Source organism: Hyperolius riggenbachi, chromosome 5 (assembly GCF_040937935.1).
Source record: "Hyperolius riggenbachi isolate aHypRig1 chromosome 5, aHypRig1.pri, whole genome shotgun sequence".
Taxonomy (NCBI): Eukaryota; Metazoa; Chordata; class Amphibia; order Anura; family Hyperoliidae; genus Hyperolius; species Hyperolius riggenbachi.
Genome location: NC_090650.1, coordinates 38,137,463 through 38,162,707, shown reverse-complemented (window position 1 = coordinate 38,162,707; position 25,245 = coordinate 38,137,463). Strand labels below are relative to the sequence as shown.

General features: G+C 43.7%; 1 protein-coding gene across 1 annotated transcript in view; it reads right to left on the bottom strand.

The window, feature by feature from the left end:
* ITGA8 (integrin subunit alpha 8) overlaps positions 1–25,245 on the bottom strand; it is a 243,799-nt gene that overhangs the window by 133,309 nt on the left and 85,245 nt on the right. Inside the window, exons 7-11 of the mRNA XM_068235491.1 lie at positions 23,256–23,381; positions 15,036–15,080; positions 7,356–7,399; positions 6,854–6,907; positions 3,896–3,948 (exon numbers count right to left, since the gene is read on the bottom strand). Of these exons, the coding sequence (XP_068091592.1) occupies positions 3,896–3,948; positions 6,854–6,907; positions 7,356–7,399; positions 15,036–15,080; positions 23,256–23,381 (322 nt within the window). The remainder of the gene's footprint in view (positions 1–3,895; positions 3,949–6,853; positions 6,908–7,355; positions 7,400–15,035; positions 15,081–23,255; positions 23,382–25,245) is intronic.

Below are 25,245 nucleotides of genomic sequence, written 5' to 3'. Positions count from 1 at the left end.
GTGTGTGTGTGTGTGTACGTGTGTGTGTGTAGGTGTGTGTGTGTGTACATGTGTGTGTACATGTGTGTGTGTACGTGTGTGTGTGTGTGTACGTGTGTGTGTGTACGTGTGTGTGTGTAGGTGTGTGTAGGTGTGTGTGTGTGTACGTGTGTGTGTGGGTGTGTGTGTGTGTGTGTGTACGTGTGTGTGTGTACGGGTGTGTGTGTGTAGGTGTGTGTGTGTAGGTGTGTGTGTGTGTACGTGTGTGTGTGTGTGTGTGTGTGTAGGTGTGTGTACATGTGTGTGTGTGTGTGTGTGTACGTGTGTGTGTGTAGGTGTGTGTGTGTAGGTGTGTGTGTGTGTGTACATGTGTGTGTGTGTGTGTGTGTAGGTGTGTGTGTGTGTGTGTGTACATGTGTGTGTGTGTGTACGTGTGTGTGTGTGTGTGTACGTGTGTGTGTGTAGGTGTGTGTGTGTGTGTGTACATGTGTGTGTGTGTACGTGTGTGTGTAGGTGTGTGTGTGTAGGTGTGTGTGTGTGTGTGTGTACATGTGTGTGTGTGTACGTGTGTGTGTGTGTGTGTGTGTGTGTGTACATGTGTACGTGTGTGTGTGTATGTGTGTGTGTGTGTGTGTGTGTGTGTAGGTGTGTGTGTGTAGGTGTGTGTGTGTACGTGTGTGTAGGTGTGTGTGTGTACGTGTGTACATGTGTGTGTGTGTGTGTGTGTGTGTGTGTGTGTAGGTGTGTGTGTGTAGGTGTGTGTGTGTGTACATGTGTGTGTGTACGTGTGTGTGTTTACGTGTGTGTGTTTACGTGTGTGTGTGTAGGTGTGTGTGTGTGTACGTGTGTGTGTGTGTGTACGTGTGTGTGTGTGTACGTGTGTGTGTGTGTACGTGTGTGTGTGTGTGTGTGTGTGTGTGTGTGTACGTGTGTGTGTGTAGGGGTGTGTGTGTGTACGTGTGTGTGTGTAGGGGTGTGTGTGTGTACGTGTGTGTGTGTGTAGGTGTGTGTGTACATGTGTGTGTGTGTGTGTGTGTGTGTACGTGTGTGTGTGTAGGTGTGTGTGTGTGTGTGTGTAGGTGTGTGTGTGTGTGTACGTGTGTGTGTGTGTGTGTGTGTGTGTGTACGTGTGTGTGTACGTGTGTGTGTACGTGTGTGTGTACGTGTGTACGTGTGTGTGTGTAGGGGTGTGTGTGTGTACGTGTGTGTGTGTGTAGGTGTGTGTGTACATGTGTGTGTGTGTGTGTGTGTGTGTGTGTGTGTGTGTGTGTGTGTGTGTGTGTGTGTGTGTGTGTGTGTGTGTGTACGTGTGTGTGTGTGTGTAGGTGTGTGTGTGTGTGTGTGTACATGTGTGTGTGTGTGTGTGTGTGTGTGTGTGTGTGTGTGTGTGTGTGTGTACGTGTGTGTGTGTAGGTGTGTGTGTGTGTGTAGGTGTGTGTGTGTGTGTGTGTACATGTGTGTGTGTGTGTGTGTGTGTGTGTGTGTACGTGTGTGTGTACGTGTGTGTGTACGTGTGTGTGTGTGTACGTGTGTGTGTGTACGTGTGTATGTGTGTACGTGTGTGTGTGTGTGTGGCGGGGGGTGAATGAGATACTAAAGGGCCTAATGCACATTACTGGGAGTAGGGCTAGAAACAAAGGAGCCTAATGCTGCTTATAGGAGGAGGGAGGGTATCATTGTTGCCCAGAGCCCCACTGTGCCTGCCTGACACTCCCCCCCCTGTGCATCACTGCATCATGCAGTCGGTGACCACGCCCCCTACTAATAAGCTAGCTAAACATGCAGGGGTGCAATGCAGATGTAACAGTTTTTTCCAGTTTTTGTTTAACTAGTGACATAAAAAATGGCTGCAGTTTACATTTTCCCAGTGAAATTTGTATTTGTCTCCATCTTCTGATGACCTGGCGTTGCCTGGTTATGTATTTAGCTGGTGTTGGCTGCATCCACTTTTTCTAACCCTAACACACAAACACTCAATGACCAAGTTTGTGAGCTTTGCGGTCTTTGGCATCAATAATTTGCATTGAAATGAAACAAATCTAATTGGCTGTTTGGGGCTCCACCTTCTCTTCTAAATTTTAACCCCAGTCACCCAATAACCAACTGTAACAGGTTTGAGGCCTGTGCCATTAACAGTGCAATAATGGCAGCAATTAAATATTCACCTTGAAAATCAATAGGTGGATTTTGATTGTCTTTTGTAGGCTCCACCCACTTCCCTGAATATTAATCCCAGTTACCAAGTGACCAACTGTGCAAAGTTTGAGAACCCTGCCATTAATAGTGTTAAGGTGGCCACTAATGATCCAACCTTTTTCATCCAATCTTACAATTTCTATGTAATATAAGGGTACTGCCTAAATTATCCATTCAATGTATTTACTCAGTTTATCCTAATACTACATATATTTGGTAACATTGGATGAAAAAGATTGGATCATTAGTGGCCACCATAAGAATGGCTGCAGTTCACATTTTCCCAGTGAAATTTCTATTGGTCTCCGCCCACATTTTGGTTATGGGAATAAAAAATATCCTATATTTTATTCCAGGTAATGTACTATGTGTACGCCAAATTTCATTCAAATCTGTTCAGCCGTTTTTGCGTGATCGAGTAACAAACATCCAAACATCCAAACTTTCCCATTTATAACATTTAACATATTAGTATATATATATATATGCATATATATACACAGTACTTACATACATATATTTCCTAGCTAGGGAAATCTGGAAAGTAACGGGTAACAACTATTTTCAATGTATAAATTATGAAAACATTTTATTCATTTAATTTTATGCACACTGTCTGATTATTGTCTCCTCCTTTATTTAGGCATTTAACAATTTATCTTATTTTTTTACAAGGCTTTCAATCTCTTTGTTTTAGTAGCATCTCACTCCTCACTTATGGGTTGGAAGAATTGAGGGGGGATGGGGGGGGGGGGAGGGGGGGGGGGGCTTGACAGCCTTGAAATAAAAGCACCAGGAAATGGAGGTGCCAGGATAAAGCAGAATTTTAGTAACATTTACCAACATACAACTATTTTTCATTAACCCCAAACACCTCCCACACAAATCTGACACAAAAAATGTGAAAATACCGCTCCCTGAACGATAGTATCCTATACAAAAAAACCTAACTGTCCCTGCGTACACTCCTGTCCCTGTGTCCGTAGGTTTGCGCTACTGCGCATGTGCTGCACGGACAGCCGTTGCGTTGGGATAGGAGGATGGGGGCAGGGAGACAGGCGGGGGGGGGGGTGCGGGCGGACGAGCACACGCGCATGTGCACTGACATGCGGCGGTGGCGGCGATGAGAGAGAGAGACCTAGAGCCGTTTTTAAATGGGTTTAGGTCTACTGGTAAACAATAAATCATAATATTTTACAGGGTAATGTCAACGCCAAAATTGTTCATTTCCTGCAGGCGCCCAAATTTCCTGTTTATGCTTGGGGGGGGCTTCATGTTAATGCTGCTAAAAGAACAGTTACCAGCGTTCTGCAGTCATGTGCAGTCACCCAACAGACAGATACAAGTTAAATTGCACAGAAAGGATATGTTGCACTGCAGATGAAGGCATACAGCTGTTACTTTCTGAATGACCCTCACGTATAATATATATATATATATTTTTTTATTTATTTTTTTCATTTAAATGAACTTTCCCCCTTTCAGCTGACTTCAATCTCACTGCAAAACATACCGCAGATTACGATGCATAGCATAAAACCATAAGCATTAAACAGACTATTTACGTTTAAGGTAACGCCAAAAGGGGCTTTGGGAGGGTTCTCCCCCCTCAACTAATCTGGAGAAGAAAGGCATTGAAGTGGCAGAACTTAGTAAAAACACTGTTCTTCATGGTGGCAATTACGAGTTACCCAAACACTGAAGGATTGTGTCAACATACCCGTCACTGTTTACATCGGAGACGGCAACTGTATATCCGAAGTACGAGGCCATCTGGGAAGACAAACACATATTGAATGGTTGGAACAATGCCTGTGCCCAGCCTGACTGCCTGGAGAAAGTACTGGCACCCTGACATCAAACAGCGCGCTAATGAGGAAAGAATCTGCACACTTCAAATATCTCCCTGAATTATTTAAACAGCGAGTTCAGCCTGAATACGCATCATTTACAAAGGCCAAGCTCTGTGACTGACACTAAACAAAATGGAGGTGATTAGGTCAGGCCCGGCCTGCTGGCGAGAACTCTGTGGTGTAGAGAGAGGCTGCAGTGTTTGTATCGACAAAAGGAATTTATGAAGACATATTTTCCAATCATTTTTCAACAGGGCAAGTACTGCCGTGGTTAAAGATAGGCCTCATGTGCCAAAGGGTTTAAATGTTTCCTTAAAGGACTACTACAGCGAAAGGAAGTAAGCAGGTAAAATCTGACAGAACCGATAGGTTTTGGACTAGTCCATCTTCTCATGGGGGATTCTCTGGGTTTTCTTTGCTTTCAAAAGCATTTCCTGAACGGCAGTTGCTAATTCTAACTGCCAAAATAGTGTGCAAGTGAGTAGGGAGGCTGGCTGGTATCTTACTGTTTTGGCAGTATTCAGCCACAGCCGTTCAGGAAATGCTTTTGAAAACAAAGAAAACCCTGAGAATCCTCCATGAGGAGATGGACTAGTCCAAAACATGTTGGTTCTGTCAGATGTAAGCTGCTTACTTTTTCGCTATAGTCCAGCAAAAAAAAGTAGGTAGGTAGTCAAAATCTGATTTTATGGGGGATTCTCAAGGTTTTCTTTGTTTACAAAAGCATTTCCTGAACGGCAGTTTGACTGCCAAAAACAGTCTGTATGCATGTTGGATTGTTATGGCTCTGTACAAATTAACAAGCTGACACATCATTGCATTCCAGCGGTTCTGGAGGTGTGTTTAGCTTCTAAGGGTACAATGGTTAATTTGCATATATTCAGCAGTGTTGCACTGGGAGACATCTCAAGCTCACTCCAACCTGAATTATCACAAATTCTTTCTGTTTTAGGAAAGCAAACTTTTGTTTTTCTTAACATCTTAGTAAGGGGGCTTTTAGGACCATTGTAGTCCCTTACACACTCCAATGAGTTCTGGTTCACCATGAGCCTGCTGGTTAGTCTGTATCTCTCAGTGTTACAAGCCCTACTCCATAGAGCCAAATTAATCCATGCTATGCACTGATGAGGATCAAACAATCCGAAACAGTCTGTAAGCATGTTTTTATTATTATGGCTCTGTACAAATTAACAAACTGACACATCATTGCATTCCAGCGGTTCTGGAGGTGTGTTTAGCTTCTAAGGGTACAATGGTTAATTTGCATATATTCAGCAGTGTTGCTCTGGGAGACATCTCAAGCTCACTCCAACCTGAATTATCGCAAATTCTTTCTGTTTTAGGAAAGCAAACTTTTGTTTGACTGCCAAAATAGTAAGATACCAGCCAGCTTCCCTACTCACTTCCCTGCACTATTTTGACAGCTGGACTCAGCAACTGCCATTGAGGAAATGCTTTGGAAAACAAAGGAAACCCTAGGAGTCCCCCATGAGTAGATGGGCTAGTCCAAAACCTGTCGGTTCAATAATGACAGTGGACTGCATTGTTATAGACTATGCTCTTCTAAAAAAAAATAAAGAGAGAGAGAAAATCTGTTCTATCACTACACACTACACTTTGTTATGCGAAATACAGTAAGCCTGGGTAAAACACTCTTCCAAACTAAAGGAATAAGGAACTTATACTGTACTTGTGCTAAATTAACCCCATATTTCATCCTGATCAATAATGGAATTATAATACAATAATGAAAGGGTACCTGAACTAAGCAAAAATATGTGGTGGCCATATCTGGGGCTTCTTCAGTGCCCCATAAGCTCTAGAAGAATATGGAGGCTGCCATATTTATTTCCTTTTAAACAATATCAGTTGCCTGGTGGTCCTGCTGATCTATTTGGCTGCAGTAGTGTCTGAATAACACCAGAAACAAGCAGGCAGCTAATCTTGTCAGATCTGACAATAATGTCAGAAACACCTGATCTGCTGCATGCTTGTTCAGGGTCTATGGCTAAAAGTATTAAGGTGGCCATACATTAGCCGACCAACCAACCAATCGACCATCCAATTTGATTATTATAATCGAATTGGATGAGAATTGGTGCTGCCAAGTGCATGCCCAACCGACAAAGTGACCAATTTTGGGACAGAAATTGGCCACACGGTCGATCGCGCATGCTGCAAGATGTCGGGCGGAAGTTGGTTGGTCGGCCGATTTGCGAACAAAACCCCCGCCGTTGCCACCGCAATGTATAAATGTATGTAGTGTGTGTGCATTCATACATTACCTGTCTGGTGTCAGCCTCCACGCGGTTTCCGTCCATGTCGCCGGGTTCCGCATACACGCTGGCGGCACATATTGTCTGACGTCAGGCACTGTGCACCGGTAGCGTGTATGCGGCTGTTACCCGGCGAGATGGACGGACACCGTGCGGAAGTTGCTACAGGACAGATAATGTATAAATGCACTACACTGCATACATTTATACATTTTGGGGGCAGCGGCGGGGCGGACGCGGCGGCTCAGCTGATTCCCTGATGATTTCATGCTGAAATCGGACGGGAATCGGCCTGTAGTGTATGGGCAGATTCGACCAAGAGACAAATTTATCTCTAATCAGATTTGATTAGAGATAAATTTGTCTCTTGGTCGAATCTGCCCATAATCTTCTATGTATAGCCACCTTTAGAGACAGAGGATCAGCAGGACTGCCAGGCAACTGGTATTGCTTAAAAGGGAATAAATATGGCAGCCTCCATATCCCTCTCACTTCATTTGTCCTTTAAGAACTACAGACCACCCCCTCTGCGTCACGCTGCAATATTACCTGTTCACTTGTAAAATTGTAAATGTAGATCATCTTTGAGTCAATAATGGAGACCTAAAAACAAAAATATACATATTATATATCATATATATATTTATTCCAAATTTCACAGTTTTTTTTGCAAATGTTGTCCTTTAATAAATCAATGTCAGTCCCTTAGTGTGCCCCTCAGCCCCCATAGTTCCTGCTCAATGCAGCAAATTATTCATGCAAGGCTCTGTGCATTCCAAAGCATGAGCTGTTGCTATGGATACAAGGAAGTGAAGTTTCAACTTCCTGGCAATTTTACAAACACCCTAGTGATGCAGACTGCAAAGGAAATGTCATTTTTAATAAAAAAAACGAAATTACAGAACTTATGTACATAAAACACATTTTCTTACAAAAGTGGAATTGCTCTTCATGCGGACATAAATATAAACATTCCACCACAGACACAATTATAGTGTAGATGTTAACTTAAAGCGATACCGTGAGAATAATTAATAACGGCTATACTTACATATCCAAAATTCTGATCCCCTTTCGGTACTCCAGCAACTAACTCTGTCAAGAAAACCAAACAGGCTTTGTTAAATCTTAAGCGATGTTACAGTGCAAATAGATACCCCATCTAATTTATACAATATGTTTACCAACAATAAATAGCTTTTTATTTCTGTATAAAAGTGTTAAAGCAGACCTGAACTCAGAACATCATCTCTGCGCTAAAAGATAAGCAACAGCTTAATAACCTGTAAAGAAAAACATTTCTTTGTTACAGCTGATACAAATCCTGCAATAAATCTACAGTGTGTCCACTTCCTGCTTTCACGGAAGCTGACATAGCGTTAACATCCTTTGTTGGATGGAGGTAAAGCAAGGGTAGGGTGTGTGGATATGTATAGGAGATTGGAGTAGAGGACATTAGCCTTATGCTGGGAATACACGGAACGTTTTTGAGCCATTTAAATGGCTCGATTGATCATTTCCGACATGTCCGATCCCCCGCCCAATCGATTCCGCGCTCGATTTCGCATAGGGAACAATGGAAAAAGATAAGAAAAACGAATGGAAGATAAGAGAATTGGGCGCGAAATCGAGCGGGGAATCGATTGGTCGGCAGAATCGAGACGCAAAAACCCAGCATTACAGGGAACAGCGCTAGAGTGTAAAGGAAGGGGAGGGAGGAGGGTCAGGTCTGTTTGGATGATTGAGAGATGGAGGTAGCCATACACTGGTCGATTTGCCATCAGATTCGACCAACAGATAGATCCCTCTCTGATCGAATCTGATCAGAGAGGGATCGTATGGCTGCATTTACTGCAAACAGATTGTGAATCAATTTCAGCCTGAAACCGTTCACAATCTGCTCCATCCCGGTCACCGCTGCTCTGTCTGCGCTGGTCTGGTCTCCAGGTCCGGCATGCTTTGCTTCTTCCTGCCCGGCAGGAAGTTTAAACAGTAGAGCGCCCTCTACTGTTTAAACTTCCTGCCGGGCAGGAGGAACTGAAGCATGCCGGAGACCAGCGCGGACACGGAGCAGCGGTGACCGGGGGTAGTCACGCCGGCGGAGCAGGTAATGTATGCGGCTCTATTGCGTCGGTCGTCGGGCAATCGAACGCCGCTAGCGACGCGCTACCTACCCGCGGGCGATCGACGGTAATTTTTCGCATGGAGCGATCAACGGGATCGGACGAAATGGATCGAAATTCAGCGTGTAGCGCGAACGACTGGCAGCAGATTCGATCCCAGTGGATCGAATCTGCTGTCGAAACGGCGGCAAATCGGGCCAGTGTATGGCCAGCTTAAGTGTTTGGAAGGGAAAAAAATCCTTTGTTTACAAATTAGCTGCTCTGCTGAGGCAGCCAACTGACACAATTGAGAGATCAAATGACAGTAGTGATTAGTCACAGACAAACTGTATATTTATTGCAGGATTTGTATCAGCTGTAACAATGAAATCTGACTAGCATCCAGTCAGTAGATAACGTGGCAGAGGAAATTGGAGAGAACAAGTGGTGCATAATTCTTTGTGTCCTGGATGAGGCCAATAAACAACTATTAATTGTTGCTCCAGATTTAGACTTTGGAAAAAAACAAACACATGTCACAGCGATAAACACTCACTCATCGGGATTACAGCCTATTGCACTTACACAGGATGTATTGTTGTACTTGGGGCTTTTAGCATGTTTGTTTTATTCATTTGTTTTATTTACAAAAATGTAACTTTTAAACAGTTTTTATTTAACTAAAACATTAAAGGAAAACATTAAAGGACAAGGATAACTGTAATCAGAGGTATATGGAGGCTGCCATATTTATTTTCTTTTAAGCAATACCAGTTGCCTGGCAGCCCTACTGACTCTCTGCCTCTAATACTTTCAGCCATAGCCCCTAAACAAGCATGCAGCAGATCAGGTGTTTCTGACATTACTGTCAGATCTGACAAGATTAGCTGCATGCTTGTTTCTGGTGTGATTCAGGCACTATTGCAGTGAAATAGATAGGCAGGGCTGCCAGGCAACTGGTATTGTTTAAAAGGAAATAAATATGGCAGCCTCCATATTCTTCTAGAGCTTATGGGGCACTGAGGAAGCCCCAGATATGGCCACCACATATATGTTTGCTTAGTTCAGGTACCCTTTCATTATTGTATAAAAATTGTTTAAAGAGACGCTGAAGTGAAAAAAAAATATATGATATAGTGAATTGGTTGTGTACTATGAATAATTACTAGAAGATTAGCAGCAAAGAAAATATTCTCATATTTTTATTTTCAGGTATATAGTGTTTTTTCTAACATTGCATCATTGTATAATATGTGCAGATTACACAACTCTCAGCATTCAAAATGATTCTTTCAGAGCAGTCTGTGAACTAATGACCTCTCCTCTAGCAGAGAAAAAGTAAACAGTTGAGATAATAAAAGTCAGAAGACAGCCCTCTCCACGACTTTGAAAGTCGGAGAGCTTAAAGGCTTTTTTGCATAGACATAACAACTGGAGTTTCTTAGCTCTTCCTGTACTGGAAACAATTAGACTGATGTGTCTGATCTTAATGTTTTATTTCTTAGCTGTACTACACATACAAATCATAATATCATTTTTTTTTTGCTTCAGTGTCTCTTTAATAATTATCATTTAAAAGGAAATAAATATGGCAGCCTCCATATTCTTCTCACTTTAGTTGTCCTTTAAATAGTACTAGGAGAGATGGTCAATGAGGTGACAATAACTCTGGTTTGCATGATAGGTGCACATCCAATTATGTCCTATGAAACCGTAATACCCTAATCCCACCTATTTCTTAGCACTAAAACAAACCAGGCCTGACTGCAATTGACAGTGGAATAATTAGGCCAATGCAGCCCAATCTTTTTTATTAACTTTTAACATTTTAATATAAAACAATTTATTCAACTCGTTTAACAAGAACTTTTTAAACCTGCAAGGCAAGGCATTCCGGAGGTTAAACCGTTGACCTACTCATCGGGAAACACTATGGGCCTGCAGCCATATTCTGGCCCCCAGCCGCACCACAGACTCGGGGACAGCGGCATGGCCTTCACGAACCAATTTTCTATGACGCCTCTTACCAAGAGGAAATCACCCGGTGAAATTCCTCGAATCAGATTTAGCTCCATCCTCCGGACACCTTGCCCCGCTAGCTGCAATGACAAAACTTACAAAACCAAAAAACAATAGGGCGGGTGGGCGGGAAACGTTCTCCTGCCTCCTCTCTCCTTGCTGCCGCTGCACTACTTCCTTCCGGAATCCGCCCTTCCTAACCTAGCCTGGCACCACCCCTAACGCTCCTCCCCTCCAGCTTCTGACCAGGGGATAATTCATCCCCCAGTCAGATTAACCCCTAAGCTGCCTGACAAATGGCTAGCCCTATCATGGGTGGCCTTTCCTTAGCTGCGCTCCCCAGGCCCTGCTTAATGAAAACAAAATTTCCACTAGGAGGAGGTTTCTGGATCCTAAAGAGGCTTCTCTCGTCCTCCTCCATTACTCCCCCCCAGAGTTTAGACTCCCGAAATTCCACTTGTTGGCACCTTGTGCTGGCGCAGTAGCTCCGCCCTCCTTGGCTTTCTTTAGAAAGAGACGGGCTGGACCGGGTTCGTACCTCCGCAGTAACATAGAGCTTTTTCCCCAGAACCCAAGCGGAACATACATTTGAATTCGCTGCCGGGAGACTTGGGCACAGGATATAGCGGGTATACAGCTCACCCTGCTCCTGCACAAGTCCCGGCGGCGGTAATTACTATTCCCCCTCCAGGTTCACGTGAATGATGGGGAATGATGCAATTTGGCCTCCCGCTATTGCTGGCGACCGACTTACAGTGATTAAAAGTAACCTCATCTCCGTCTTCTGACAGCTCTGAAGTTACTCAGTGTGTGCGGCTATAGCTGTCTATGGTGGTGCTGGCTGCACCCAAATCTCCTGCGCTGTCATTACAGCGTTCGCAAGCAGGACAGAGCTAACGTACATGCGCAGGAAGGTCACACTTCTGGGCTCCCAGTGCTGGATGGAGGAGTAAGGGGGGAAGCCTTGTTAGGATCCAGAGGCTTCCCCTTCCCGAGGTGAATACCCCCTACTGGAGATTTTTTTTTTTTACAGGTTAACTTTACATTCCAGGCTGCATCCAATTTCCATTAAACGTGCAAGTGAGACAGAATTATTATCACCTTATTGATTATCTCTTATTGCACGTAAACATTTCAATTTTCTGAGCACAGCCCGTTGTGAAAGTAGAATGAAACTCAATAATAACGGAAATATTGCCCAATAAGAAATTACTGTAGATATTTAGCCTACCTGTCCAGTTGTTTTGTCAGATTTAGGAGAAATGTGATATGAAAAACACGAAAAGAATATTTCTGCTGGTTTCCATCTTTACCGTTTCTCTGTGAGGCCAAAAGTGACGTCACTTCTGCCCTTTTTTTTTTTCAACCCAGCTCAATGTTACACGCCTGTACCAGGTGACATGTGACGCATCCAAATAGGGGGGAGGAGGGGGGCAGCCTGGCAGGCAATGCCATTAGGATGATTTCCTAAAGACTTCATGCAGTGCGTGAGCAGCAGGGGCGTAACAATAGACCCTGCAAGGGATGCAGCTGCAGGGGGGCCCAGAAGCCGCAGGGGGCCCTGTACTGAGAGACTGACAACTAAGGGCAAGGAGAGAAAAAGCTTTCTGCTCTATGGACAATTGTTCTAATGACTGCATCTGCTTAGCCACTGATAATCATACAAAGTTATGTAGACAATGATTTGTAGACAGTCCCTATTCAGAGTGTAGGGGGAAGGGGCCCCATCGAAACTTTTGCAGGGGGGCCTAGTGATTTCTAGTTACGCCCCTGTGCAGGTAATACATCCCTCTCTCATCAGATTCAACTGCAGAGGCATCTATCTTATGGTCCATCTGGTGACAGATTGAGAGGTATATGGCCACCTTTAATTTAGATACTGTTTGGAAAACCATGGCAGAGCTTAAAAAAAAGAAGGGTTTTGTTCAGGTTTTCTTTTAAGTGGACATGAACTCTTGCACAGGACAGAAGAAAAAACATAGATAAATGCACCCTGTGTGTATTTAGAGAGTTTAGCCTGTCTAATTCCCCATATGTGACTAATCACAAGTTGTAATTTGATCTCTCAGCTGTGTCAGCTCAGGAATCTCCTCTGCCATGGCAGAGCGGCTAATTTGTAAACACGGGATGTTAACAATATGTCTGCTTCCATGAAAGCAGGAAGTAGACACACTGCAGAGTTATGGCAGGATTTGTATCAGCTGTAATAAAGAAATGTTTTTATTTAAAGGTTATTATGCTGTTGCCTATCTTTTAGAGCAGAGAGGAAGTTCTTGTTTCAGGTCAGCTTAGGGGCCATAAGAAAATAGTTAGATTGGGAATGATTGGGTTTTGCGCTGATAACATCAAACTGCACAGAGAAGAACATGAAAAGAAGTTCTGTACAAAGGTACATGTACTGATAGGACTGTGAACTTCAATACAGCTAATATTTCCGACTTATTTCCTTATGTCAGAGGAACAAGGAACCTCATAACGTTTCATGGAGCCGGCCTGTGATCTGACAAACCCAAAGCCAGGACCTCATAAGCCTGGCCGCTTTAAAGGAAGTTTATATCCAAAACACACTCAATCAACGTGATCTCCCTTCAGGAACAGCTTGTTAGATGGTGGAAGTGGCAGTAGTTGAGCCTTTCATCTAGTTAGGCAGAGACAGGTCCCTCTCACAGCTGGTTCCTGTTAGGCTAATTCTTGCCATGCCTACATGTTTGGCCTCACAGGCCTCAGCCGAGAGCAGAGGCCCTACATACAGAGTGTGACTCTCCTCCGTTAGAACAGACGTGGTGGCCTCAATCTGCCAAGGAAGACAGGATAGCAGAGTAGCTGCATCTAGGATGCAGCAGTGGCTAAAGGACCACTATCCCGAAAAAAGTATGCAGTTAAAATCTCACAGAACCAACAGGTTTTGGGCCAGTCCATTTCCTCATGAGGGATTCTGAGGGTTTTCTTTGTTTTCAACAGCATTTCCTGAACAGCAGTTGCAAAGTCTAACTGACAAAATAGTGTGCAAGTGAGCAGGGAGGTTGGCTGGTATCTTACTATTTTGGCAGTTAAAGTGCTGTTCAGGCAATGCTGTTGAAAACAAAGAAAACCCTGAGAATCCCCCATGAGGAGATGAACTGGTCCAAAACCTGTTGGTTCTGTCAGATTTTAACTGCCCTACTTTTTTCCCGATAGCGGTCCTTCAAAGAAAATCTAAGATGCTGTTATAGAAAGATTTAATACTTACCCAGGGCTTCCTCCAGCCCCATAAGCACCGCTGAGTCCCTCGTCGCCCTACCGCACGCCTCCGTTCAGCCGCATCTGCAGAAGACCCCGCCTGATGCGACTGAGCCAGTTAACGGGGCTGACTGTGTCTGAACAGAGGCACAAGGGACTCAGCTGTGCTTATGGGGCTGGAGGAAGCCCTGGGTAAGTATCAAATCTTTGTTTAACGGCATCTCTGGTACACTTGAAGGACTCTGCCTCTGATACAGAAGACCATGGGTTCGGATCTTGGTTCTTCCTGCTCAGTAAGCCAGCACCTATTCAGTGAGGAGACCATGGGCAAGACTCCCTAACACTGCTACTGTCTATAGAGCGCGTCCTAGTGGCTGCAGGTCTGGCACCTTGAGTCTGCCAGGAGAAAATAGCAATATAAATGTTCTGTACCTTGTCTTGTGTCAGCAATCTGCAAACTTGGCTCTCCAGCTGTTTAGGAACTACAAGTCCCACAATGCATTTGCCTTTATGAATCATGGCTGTCACACTCCAGCAATGCATTGTGGAACTTGTAGTTCCTTAACAGCTGGAGAGTCAAGTTTGCAGATCACTGGCCTAGGTCAAATAGATCAGCAGGGCAGCCAGGCAAAAGGAAAGAAATGTGGCATCCTCCCTGTCCCTCTCACTTCCGGTTCCCTTATAAAGCATACTTTTTCATAACTTTGCTTTAAAGGGATACTGTAGGGGGTCGGGGGAAAATGGGTTGAACTTACCCGGGGCTTCTAACGGTCCCCCGCAGGCATCCTGTGCCCGCGCAGCCACTCACCGATGCTCCGGCCCCGCCTCCGGTTCACTTCTGGAATTTCCGACTTTAAAGTCAGAAAACCACTGCGCATGCGTTGCCGTGTCCTTGATCCCACTGATGTCACCAGGAATGTATAGCACAATCCCAGTATGGTCTGTGTCTGCGCAGTACGCTCCTGGTGACATCAGCGGGATTGAGGACATGGCAACGCAGGCGCAGTGGTTTTCTGACTTTAAAGTCGGAAATTCCAGAAGTGAACCGGAGGCGGGGCCGGAGCATCGGTGAGTGGCTGCGCGGGCGCAGGATGTCTGCGGGGGACCGTTAGAAGCCCCGGGTAAGTTCAACTCATTTTCCCCCGACCCCCTACACAGTATACCTTTAAATTGGCTTGTGTGTTTTTATTTAAATCCCACTTTGAGCAGCAGACCTCAGAAGCCCCCCCTTCTTCACAATGCTGAGACTGCAGTTAGTAATGAAAACTGGTATATACATATTTAATAGGCTGGTAGTTAACCAGAGGGAGGCATTACGGCGAATGATGAGAGCACTCCAAACGCTGCCGCTATTAGACACACTGCTCTGCGGTCTGACATGACTGCATTACCTTCTTCGGAGTCATCAGTGAATTCCCCCACAGCCACGGAGTAACCTGCACAGGGAGACAGGAAAGGAGGGAATCAATACAACACAGAGAACTACAGAAGACAAGCCTATTTTTTATGGTCTGTCCCATGAAATGCAGGCGGCGGCGCCAGGGAAGCTAATGACCAGGCTGCTTTATTTATATGTTTGTGATTTGCAGCCATGCATGTCCATGTTATACACAGCTAGAGTACAGCTGGACAACTCATATCTCATGGACGGCTTTACTGGTAATAAATCTCCAATGACCCAGTAAGCGGAAGCTGCGCCAGCAAATGAAAGTCACTTCCTGCCAGTCAATTAGTAAGAGGCTGTCTTAATCAGCTGAGAGTTAATTGTTGAGAGACTAGTGGCATTCATTTGTTGGCACAGTTTCCCTTTCCATTGGTTAACACAGGTTCACATTCTATTTCCATTGACTAGCACAGATTTGCCTTCCATTGGCTCCCCATTATACTGAACTTCCATTGGCTTGCACAGCTTTCCCCTACATTTGCTAGCACAGCTTACCATACTACTTCCGTTGGTTAGCACAGTTTTCCCTTACATTGGCTAGTCCAGTATCCCATTCTTCTTCCATTGACTAGCACAGATTCCCCTTCTATTTGCTAGGACAGCATTCCATTCTATTTCCATTGGCCAGCACAGCTTACCCTTTCATTTGCTAGCACAGCTTACCATATTATTTCCATTGGTTAGCACTGCTTTCCATTCCATTTGCTAGGACAGCATCCCATTGTACTTCCATTGGTTAGCACAGCTCTCCCTTTAATTTGCTAGCACAGCCTCCCATTCTACTTCCATTGGCTACCACAGCTTTCCCCTACATTCGCTATGGTAGCATCTTATTCTACTTCCATTTGCTAGCACAACTTTACCTTCCATTTGCTAGCACAGCTTTCCCTTCCATTTGCTAGCACAGCTTTCTCTTATATTTGCTATCACAGCTATAAAACTCCAAAAAAAAGCAATGGTAACAAAAAAAAAATTGTAATTAAAACAAAAAATAATAGCAATAAGTTATTAAAGAGACTCCGTAACAAAAATTGCATCCTGTTTTTATCATCCTACAAGTTCCAAAAGCTATTCTAATGTGTTCTGGCTATCTGCAGCACGTTCTACTATCACCATCTCTGTAATAAATCAACTTATCTCTCTCTTGTCAGACTTGTCAGCCTGTGTCTGGAAGGCTGCCAAGTTCTTCAGTGTTGTGTTTCTGTGATGCATCTCCCCCCTCCCGGCCCCTCTCTGCATACTGCCTGTGTATTATTTAGATTAGTGCAGCTTCTCTCTGCTCTATTATCTTTTACAAGCTGGATAAATCCTCCTCTGAGCTGGCTGGGCTTTCACATACTGAGGAATTACATACAGGCAGAGCTGTCTGCACTCTGCAGGAAGAAACAGCCTGACACTTCAGTGGAAGATAGCTGCAGGGGGAAAGAAACACACAAATGATCTCTTGAGATTCAAAAGGAAGGGTGTATACAGCCTACTTGTGTATGAATGTATTTTCTATGTGTGGACATGCTGTACATCAACCTACTTCCTGTTTTGGTGGCTATTTTGTTTGTTTATAAACAAACTTTTTAAAACTGTTTTTAACCACTTTTAATGCGGCAAGGAGCGGCGAAATTGTGACAGAGGGTAATAGGAGATGTCCCCTAACGCACTGGTATGTTTACTTTTGTGCGATTTTAACAATACAGATTCTCTTTAAGAAAGTATATCTTTTTTTCATCAATTGCGATTTTTGGAGTGATTTTGGAGTGATTGTGATTTTTGGAGCTTTTGAAATTGTTGGAGTGATTTTAGGGCGATTGCGTTCTTCATGCAGAAGTTAGCTCAAGGTGGGCGTTTACCCAGGATGATTATTAGGAAAAGTACTTACCATGGTAATAGGCTTTAGGCACAGGAAAAGGTGTACATTTATTGTGACGGTATTATATATATATTATTACTATTATTCATCATGTATGGCGTTTAATCCTTCTGTGAGTCATGTTTTCTCATTCAGAATCTCTTGGTCCTGTTTGAGTTTCTCTGTAGTTTTACACACATACATAATAATATAATCTGACACGGTACAGGATGATAATGGCATTGGTGTGTTCTTCTTCTAATTAAGCTCCATCTGCTGGTTCCAATTATCTATATTACAGAGCAGTACGGACGTCCCACGTCACAACAGGCCTCCCATTCTGCCCCGGAGAGATTTAAACCGAACCTGACTGGGAATTATAGAAGCCGTAGGTTTTAATTTGTCTCACCCGGAGCAGAGCAGCAGCTATTTACATATCAATTTAGCCTCCATCCTGTTTGATCACTGAGGAGGAGAGGCTGAGGGCCGAGGAGGAAACATCTCCTGTCAGCCCGCTACCGCATGCGGCCTACTAAAGGCCTGTGCCTCCTGATTACCACAGCCAGCCATGTAAACACATTCCACAACATCAGGTTCATCAAGCCAAATTACATTTACATGTTTGCCCATTATTTATGCTAGACGTAAAGAGGAAGGAGTTAGGCAGAACTGTTTATTATAATGAGATTTAATCATCATTTCTGTCTGGGGGTTTATAGAATTGGGCCTTTTCATAAACCTTGCAGTACCATAAACCTGGATGCCTGCAGGAAGCATAATGGCTGATACTGTGGCAACCCACCCCACCCCAGTGGTCTACCTAGAGAATTTGACACCCAATGCTGGTTATTTACAGACCCCCCCCCCCTCCCCCCCCAAAAAAAAAAATTATGTAAGGGCTGACGGATTGGGGTGCAGAGCATGTTTCGATGCAAATTTTGGGGGATTTTTGGGGAAAAGGAGTTATCAGGATGTAGAAGGGGCTAACTGTAACTGTTATGAAACTCTGTACTCTATACAGTGCTGCAGAAGATGTTAGTGCCACTGGCTTCTGCAGCAGCGGACTGCCTTGCATTATTGATTAATTACTCTGATCAGGATAAATAATCAATAGTCCAGGGCTATTACAGCAGCCAGTGCACATGGCTACTAATGGCAGTCAACTTCTGAAGCACTAAACACATCCTACCAACTCCCCCTGCTAACGTCCCAGCTGCAGCACAGCAATTATTCTCTCTACTCACCCTGCTGCTCTGCACATTCACTCACTGCAGGCTGTATGTAGAGAGCAAGGAGACACATTAGCCCCTGATGAGTCATATGACGAAACCGGTAGGGCGTGGCCTCGTGGTGAGTGCAGAGACGCTAGCACGGCGGTGATGAGGACGTCCTGAAACTGTCTTATTACATGCGCATGTTCTGAGTTTTAAATGTGAGTGCACTATTATCTTTTATTATCTTTTAATAAACGGAGTTATGCTATGATACCCTCTATTTGAGTTCATAAAGGGAGAAGGTTGCTGATTACGCAAGGGAAGTGTGGTGAAAAAACGCTGATTGCTGGACTGTTATGGTCAGCTACGGCATCTGGTGAGCCTTGAATTTTATTACACTAGGACACACAGAGTGGTGGTACTGTTTGTGGGTCCGGGCACGGATTGGTGCTGTTATTGCTGGTGGAGGGCTGGTTGTGAACAGGTCTCCATACAGTATTACGCTATTTGCTGTCCTTTATCTCTGAGTTGCTAACAGGAAGAAGACTTTGATCGTGAGGGGCCACATTACAAAGTGATTGATGCTGACTTTAAATAATCAGCCTATTTATCTGGTGAGAGTGATACCTGCCAATATTACAACTGCATGTCAACCTTGAAATGAAGTAGAGGACTGTGATAACGGGAAAACAGATACTGCCCGGGGACACTGGTGTATGGACTTTTGTGCAGAGTGGGACTTTTAAGTTGTATCTATATTGCTGTGTACTGACAAGTGTAGAGCGCCACTTTCCTATAATCTTAAAATTACAAGGAGACACATTGCTCATGGGACAGGAAGGGGAGGGGTGCTGCATCTAGTGCAGGAACTAGTACAGTCCCATGCACTGCCTGCTGCTATTTTCCAGAATGTTGCCCAAATGATTAGAAAAGGTCCCAGGTGGAAGAACACAGTGACTGAGCACCACATCGGCATCCCTAGCCATGGCTACACCCGGTGAGGACCTGCAGCCTTATGGTAGGTATGCCACTGCCCCACCCCACCACCGCTACCAACCAAATTAACATACAAATCCCCCATGGTAAATTCCATTCCCTTGCATAGTGGATAGCCCTCTCATCTTGCAGCGCTAGAGCCCCAGGATCGGATCTGGGACAGGCTACTACCAACATGGAGTATGTATGTTCGTGTCGTGCTAGCATGGGTGATCTCCCACCTTCCAAAAGCATACAGATACGTTTTTGACTTTGGATAGTCAGTGACATGACTATGGCCTCTGTAAAGTGCTGCTGTAGATATCAACTCTATATAAATACATAATAATAATAATAATATATTGGGACATTAGACTATGACTATGGTAGGATTAGACTGTGAGCTCCTCTGAGGACAGTCAGTGACATGACTATGTACTCTGTAAAGTGCTGCTGTAGATATCAACTCTATATAAATACATAATAATAATAATATATTAGGACATTAGACTATGACTATGGTAGGATTAGACTGTGAGCTCCTCTGAGGACAGTCAGTGACATGACTATGTACTCTGTAAAGTGCTGCAGTAGATGTCAGTGATATATAAATACATAACAATTATATGGTAGGACATTAGACTATGACTATGACAGGCTTAGATTGTGATCTCCTCTGAGGACAGTGGACTGATATGGCTCTATGGCAGGACTAGTGACAGAGGTGTCATAGAGTAACCTACACTCACCTAAAGGATTATTAAGAACGCATGTTCAATTAATTAATATTATTATTTATATAGCACCAACATATTCAGCAGCGTTTTACAAAGCACAGTTATGCTGGATACACACTGGGTACACACTATGATATTTTCTGATCGATTTACTGTCAGATCGATTATTTCCAACATGTCTGATTTGCTTTCCGATCAATTTCCGGGCATTTTCGATCAATTTCCTTAAACTCTAATAGGAAATCAATCGGAAAATGCTCGGAAATCAATCAGAAAGCAAATTGGACATGTTGGAAATAATCGATCTGACAGTAAATCGGCCAGAAAATCTCATAGTGTGTACCTAGCATAAGACAACACAGGGAAGTAAGACAACACGGGGAATTAATGCAATTATCCAATCAACCAATCACATGGCAGTTGCTTCAATGCATTTAGGGGTGTGTTGGTCAAACAATCTCCTGAACTCCAAACTGAATGTCAGAATGGGAAAGAATGGTGAATTCGCGAATATGCCTTGTTGATGCTAGAGGTCAGAGGAGAATGGGCCGACTGATTCAAGCTGATAGAAGAACAACGTTGACTGAAATAACCACTCGTTACAACCGAGGTATGCAGCAAAGCATTTGTGAAGCCACAACACGCACAACCTTGAGGCGGATGGGCTACAACAGCAGAAGACCCCACCGGGTACCACTCATCTCCACTACAAATAGGAAAAAGAGGCTACAATTTGCACGAGCTCACCAAAATTGGACAGTTGAAGACTGGAAAAATGTTGCCTGGTCTGATGAGTCTTGATAGAGTCAGAATTTGGCATAAGCAGAATGAGAACATGGATCCATTATGCCTTGTTACCACTGTGCAGGCTGGTGGTGGTGTAATGGTGTGGGGGATGTTTTCTTGGCACACTTTAGGCCCCTTAGTGCCAATTGGGCATTGTTTAAATGCCATGGGCTACATGAGCATTGTTTTTGTCCCTGTCTATCCCTTCATGACCACCATGTACCCATCCTCTGATGGCTACTTCCAGCAGGTAATACACCATATGTCACAAAGCTTGAATCATTTCAAATTGGTTTCTTGAACATGACAATGAGTTCACTGTACTAAAATGGCCCCCACAGTCACCAGATCTCCACCCAATAGAGCATCTTTGGGATGTTATGGAATGGGAGCATCGTGCCCTGGATGTGCATCCCACAAATCTCCATCAACTGCAAGATGCTATCCTATCAATATGGGCCAACATTTCTAAAGAATGCTTTCAGCACCTTGTTGAATCAATGCCACGTAGAATTAAGGCAGTTCTCAAGGCGAAAGGGAGTCAAACACCATATAAGTATGATGTTCCTAATAATCCTTTAGGTGAGTGCATAATAGCTTAGAGATTTAGAACAATGAGAATATTTTTTGCAGCGGGCCTAAAGAAGACCAAGCCTCCCTCGTGAAATAAGCCCCTTTCACACGCTGTACTGGGTTTTCTGTAGCAGAGCTCTCAGTACACAGGAATGTCTTGTTTAAATAATAAGCTAATAAAAACTTCTGTTTGTTTGTGGAAGATGTCCATAAAAAAAAAAAAGTATTAAGAAAAAACATTTTGACGGCATTAATATATTTGTCCATCCGAGGCGAGACCCTTTGGAGACAAGAATATATACGTTTTCATTGGCTAAATGCAATTACCGCTTGTATATTTTCATTGTTAATAAACAGTCGGATGCCTCTCTGCAAGAGATTAACCGGGACGTGAAACTATCTCTCTGAGTGTAAATAAACCGCATGGTGGACCTCGGAGTGAAGATGGTGAGGGGGCCTATCTGAGTGGACAGTATCCTGTTTACACAAAGCCTCGGCTGCAGCCGCTGTGATGTGTACTCTGACATCTCACCGCTTCATCCTCGCTCTCCTCTCTGCTCCTTCCATGAACTAGATCTTCTCAAGAACTGTCATGTTCTCCAGAAATGTCTTAGCTGAGTCATCAAAATGAAATGAGCAAACTTTTCCTGCAATGTTTTGAAGTAACTTGCAATATATATCCCTGTTGGAGGTGGGGGCTACCTAATACTGGGGGCACATCTGGCTGCATACATTAAATAAGGGCACCAGGAAAAAAAAGGGGCAGGGTGAAGCCAATGTTGTAAAATACTGTATGAAACCCACTAGGAGCGATTTTCTGAGCGTTTTGTGATTTGAAAACTCTTGCTAATGTAATGCTATGGGTGGGGTCCCACTGGAGAGATTTGATTTTATAAAAATCCTCCATAGCATTGCATTAGCAAGAGCTTTTTCAAATCACTAGCGCTTAGAAAACGCTCCTAGTGGGTTTCTGGCCTCACAATGTTTTGTACCGTTTCTTCATAAGTATCTCCGTTAGAATAAGAAATATGTTAAAATAATGGTATTAAAAAGGGCAAGGGGTAAAGCTGAAATTGCAAAACATTATCTATAACAATGAAAACAAAGAAATATTTACAGTCCTAATGAAGATAGTAAAACATTGTTAAATATTAACTACTTTACTACAACTAAACCTAACCCTACTCTCACAAAGAACCTTGCCTCTACCAATGCCTAACCCTAACTCCCCTTGGTGGTGCCTAACCCTAAGACCCCCCCCCTCCCCCCGTGCTACCTAACCCTACCCCCTTCCTGATGCCTAACCCTAAAATCCTCGTTCCTGACGCCTAACCCTAAGACCCCCCTTCCTGACGCCTAACCCTAAGACCCCCCCCCCCCCCTTCCTGACCCTAACCTTTAAGCCCTTGTTACTGACGCCTTACCTTAAAACCCCCTCCTTCCGCTGCAAATAATGTAAAAAAAAAAACAACACAATACATTCCTAAGACAACACATTTCAAAAAGAACATTTACAAAAAGATAATTCTCAAAACGAATTTCAGAATGATTAAAACATTTGAAACAATAATTTACAAAATGATAATACTCAAAACAAATTTCAAAACCATAATTTTCAAAACGATGATTCTCAAAACTAAAAAATTCAGTTGGACAGGAGGGCACCCAAATTGCTGCTTTTGGTGCCCATTAGCCGATTTTTTGCATTAGCACCTAAGGGTTGCCCAAATAGTCCATTAGCCCCAGGCAGCCAAATTTCCTGCTTCCTATCTGGCTATCTATATTGGGTTGGGAGCGCTACCTACTTGCAACATCTTGGAAAATTATAACACCCTAAAATATTTTGAAGAAACTTGCAACATCTGGAGTATGGGATACAGTTTTGGGCACCACACTATAGAAAGGACGTTGACCTTCTAGAACAAGTTCAAAGATGGGCAGCTAAATTAATCAAAGGCATGGAAGGTCTCACTTGTGAGTACCCCATATGCGGTACTTTTTGCCCTACAGGCACACTTTAAATGACTGCTCGATCTTACCTAGATAGCTGTCATCGTTGCTGGAGTCAGCCATTTTGGTCATCCTTTCCCCTTCCACATCTCGGATAATGTTCCTGAAGGAATAGCCCTTGATGATCTCGGCAATGCTGGCGCTGAAGACCTGACCTGAAATCAGATTATAATTGTTTCAAGAGACCTTTAATAAAAATAATCTGTTCCACCCAAATTAACTTCCTGCTATAGCAGCTGACTCGTTACCCAGAGGCATGGAAGTCTGGGAGTGGGCCAAAGTGTGCGCTTTGTCTGCGTGCCTTTCCTGGCCACAGCTGTATAAGCCTTACAGCTACCTTGGACAACCTCATGACCGTCCAGCTGTGAACTACATAGCCCAGAACTTAAAGCAAACCTGAAGCGAAAATAAACTTATGAGATAATGAATTGTATGTGTAGTACAGCTAAGAAACAAAACATTAGTACAAAGAAAAGAGTCTCATATTGTTTTCCAGTACTGGAAGAGTTAAAACACTACAGTTGTTATCTATGCACAAAAGCCTCTCTGAGAACTTCCACTGGGTCAAACACAGCCCTGTTTTCTGAAGCACTTATCCTAGGTACTCATCATACAATTTTCTGTTAGATGTTCTGTTAGATTTACTTGCCAGATAGATTTGTTTCCAACATGTTGGAAAAAATCTATCTGGCTGGTAAATTTAGCAGGAAATCTAACATAAAATTGTATGGTGTGTACCTAGCATAAAACAGCCAAGAAACTGAGAGACAGCTTGAGATGAGATAAGGTTTTACTGCAGGAAAGTTCAAAGGGTCATTATTTCTGCTTTGTTTTATAGCTTAAAAGAGTGTGGTTTTAAAACTGCAACTGTGACAGTATGATGCAATGTAATAAAAAAAGTTATATAACTGAAATTAAAAATATGAGACTCTTTGCTTTGCTACTAATGACCTATTCATTATCCATACTACACATTCAATTCATTATATCATAAGTATTTTTTTGCTTCAGGTTTGTTTTAAAGAGGATCTCTGGGACCCTGTCTTTCTTAAAGAGAACCCGAGGTGGTTTCTAAGAATGATATCCGCACACAGAGTCTAGGTCTGCCTATACTACCCAGCCTATGTTGCTATCTCAATCCCCCCTAAGTTCCCCCTGCGCTCTGCTATGTCCTCATAAACCACAGCCGCGCTGTCGACACGCAGGGTGTCGCAGCGGGCTGTATTTACCTATGTAGTGTCACTCTCGCTGCTCCCCCGCCTCCTGCATAGCTCTGGTCCCCACCCAATCAGCGGAGAGGGAAGGGATGCGGGTGGGGACCGGAGCTATGCAGATGGCGGGGGGGAGCGGCGAGAGTGACACTACATAGGTAAACACACCCCGCTGCGACACGCTGCGTGTCGACAGCGCGGCTATGATTTATGGGGGACAGCAGAGCGCAGGGGGAACTTAAAGGGGAACTGAAGAGAGAGGTATATGGAGGCTGTCATGTTTATTTCCTTTTAATCAATACCAGTTACCTGGCGGCCCTGCTGGTCTATTTCTCTGCAGTAGTATCTGATTAAAACCAGAAACAAGCATGCAGCTAGTCTTGTCAGATCAGACTTATAAGTCTGAACCACTGAAACACCTGATCTGCTGCATGCTTGTTCAGGGGCTATGGCTAATAGTATTAGAGGCAGAGGATCAGCAGGGCTGCCAGGAAACTGGTATTGTCTAAAAGGAAATAAACATGACAGCCTCCATATACCGCTCTCTTCAGTTCCCCTTTAAGGGGAATTGAGATAGCAACATAGGCGGGGCAATATAAGCAGACCCAGACTCTGTGTGCGGATATCATTCTTAGACCCCCACCTCGGGTTCTCTTTAACAATTTTTGTTAGTGGCTAGATAGTGTACTGGTTAAAGAGACACTGAAGCGAAAAAAAAAATGATGATATTATGATTTGTATGTGTAGTACAGCTAAGAAATAAAACATTAAGATCAGATACATCAGTCTAATTGTTTCCAGTACAGGA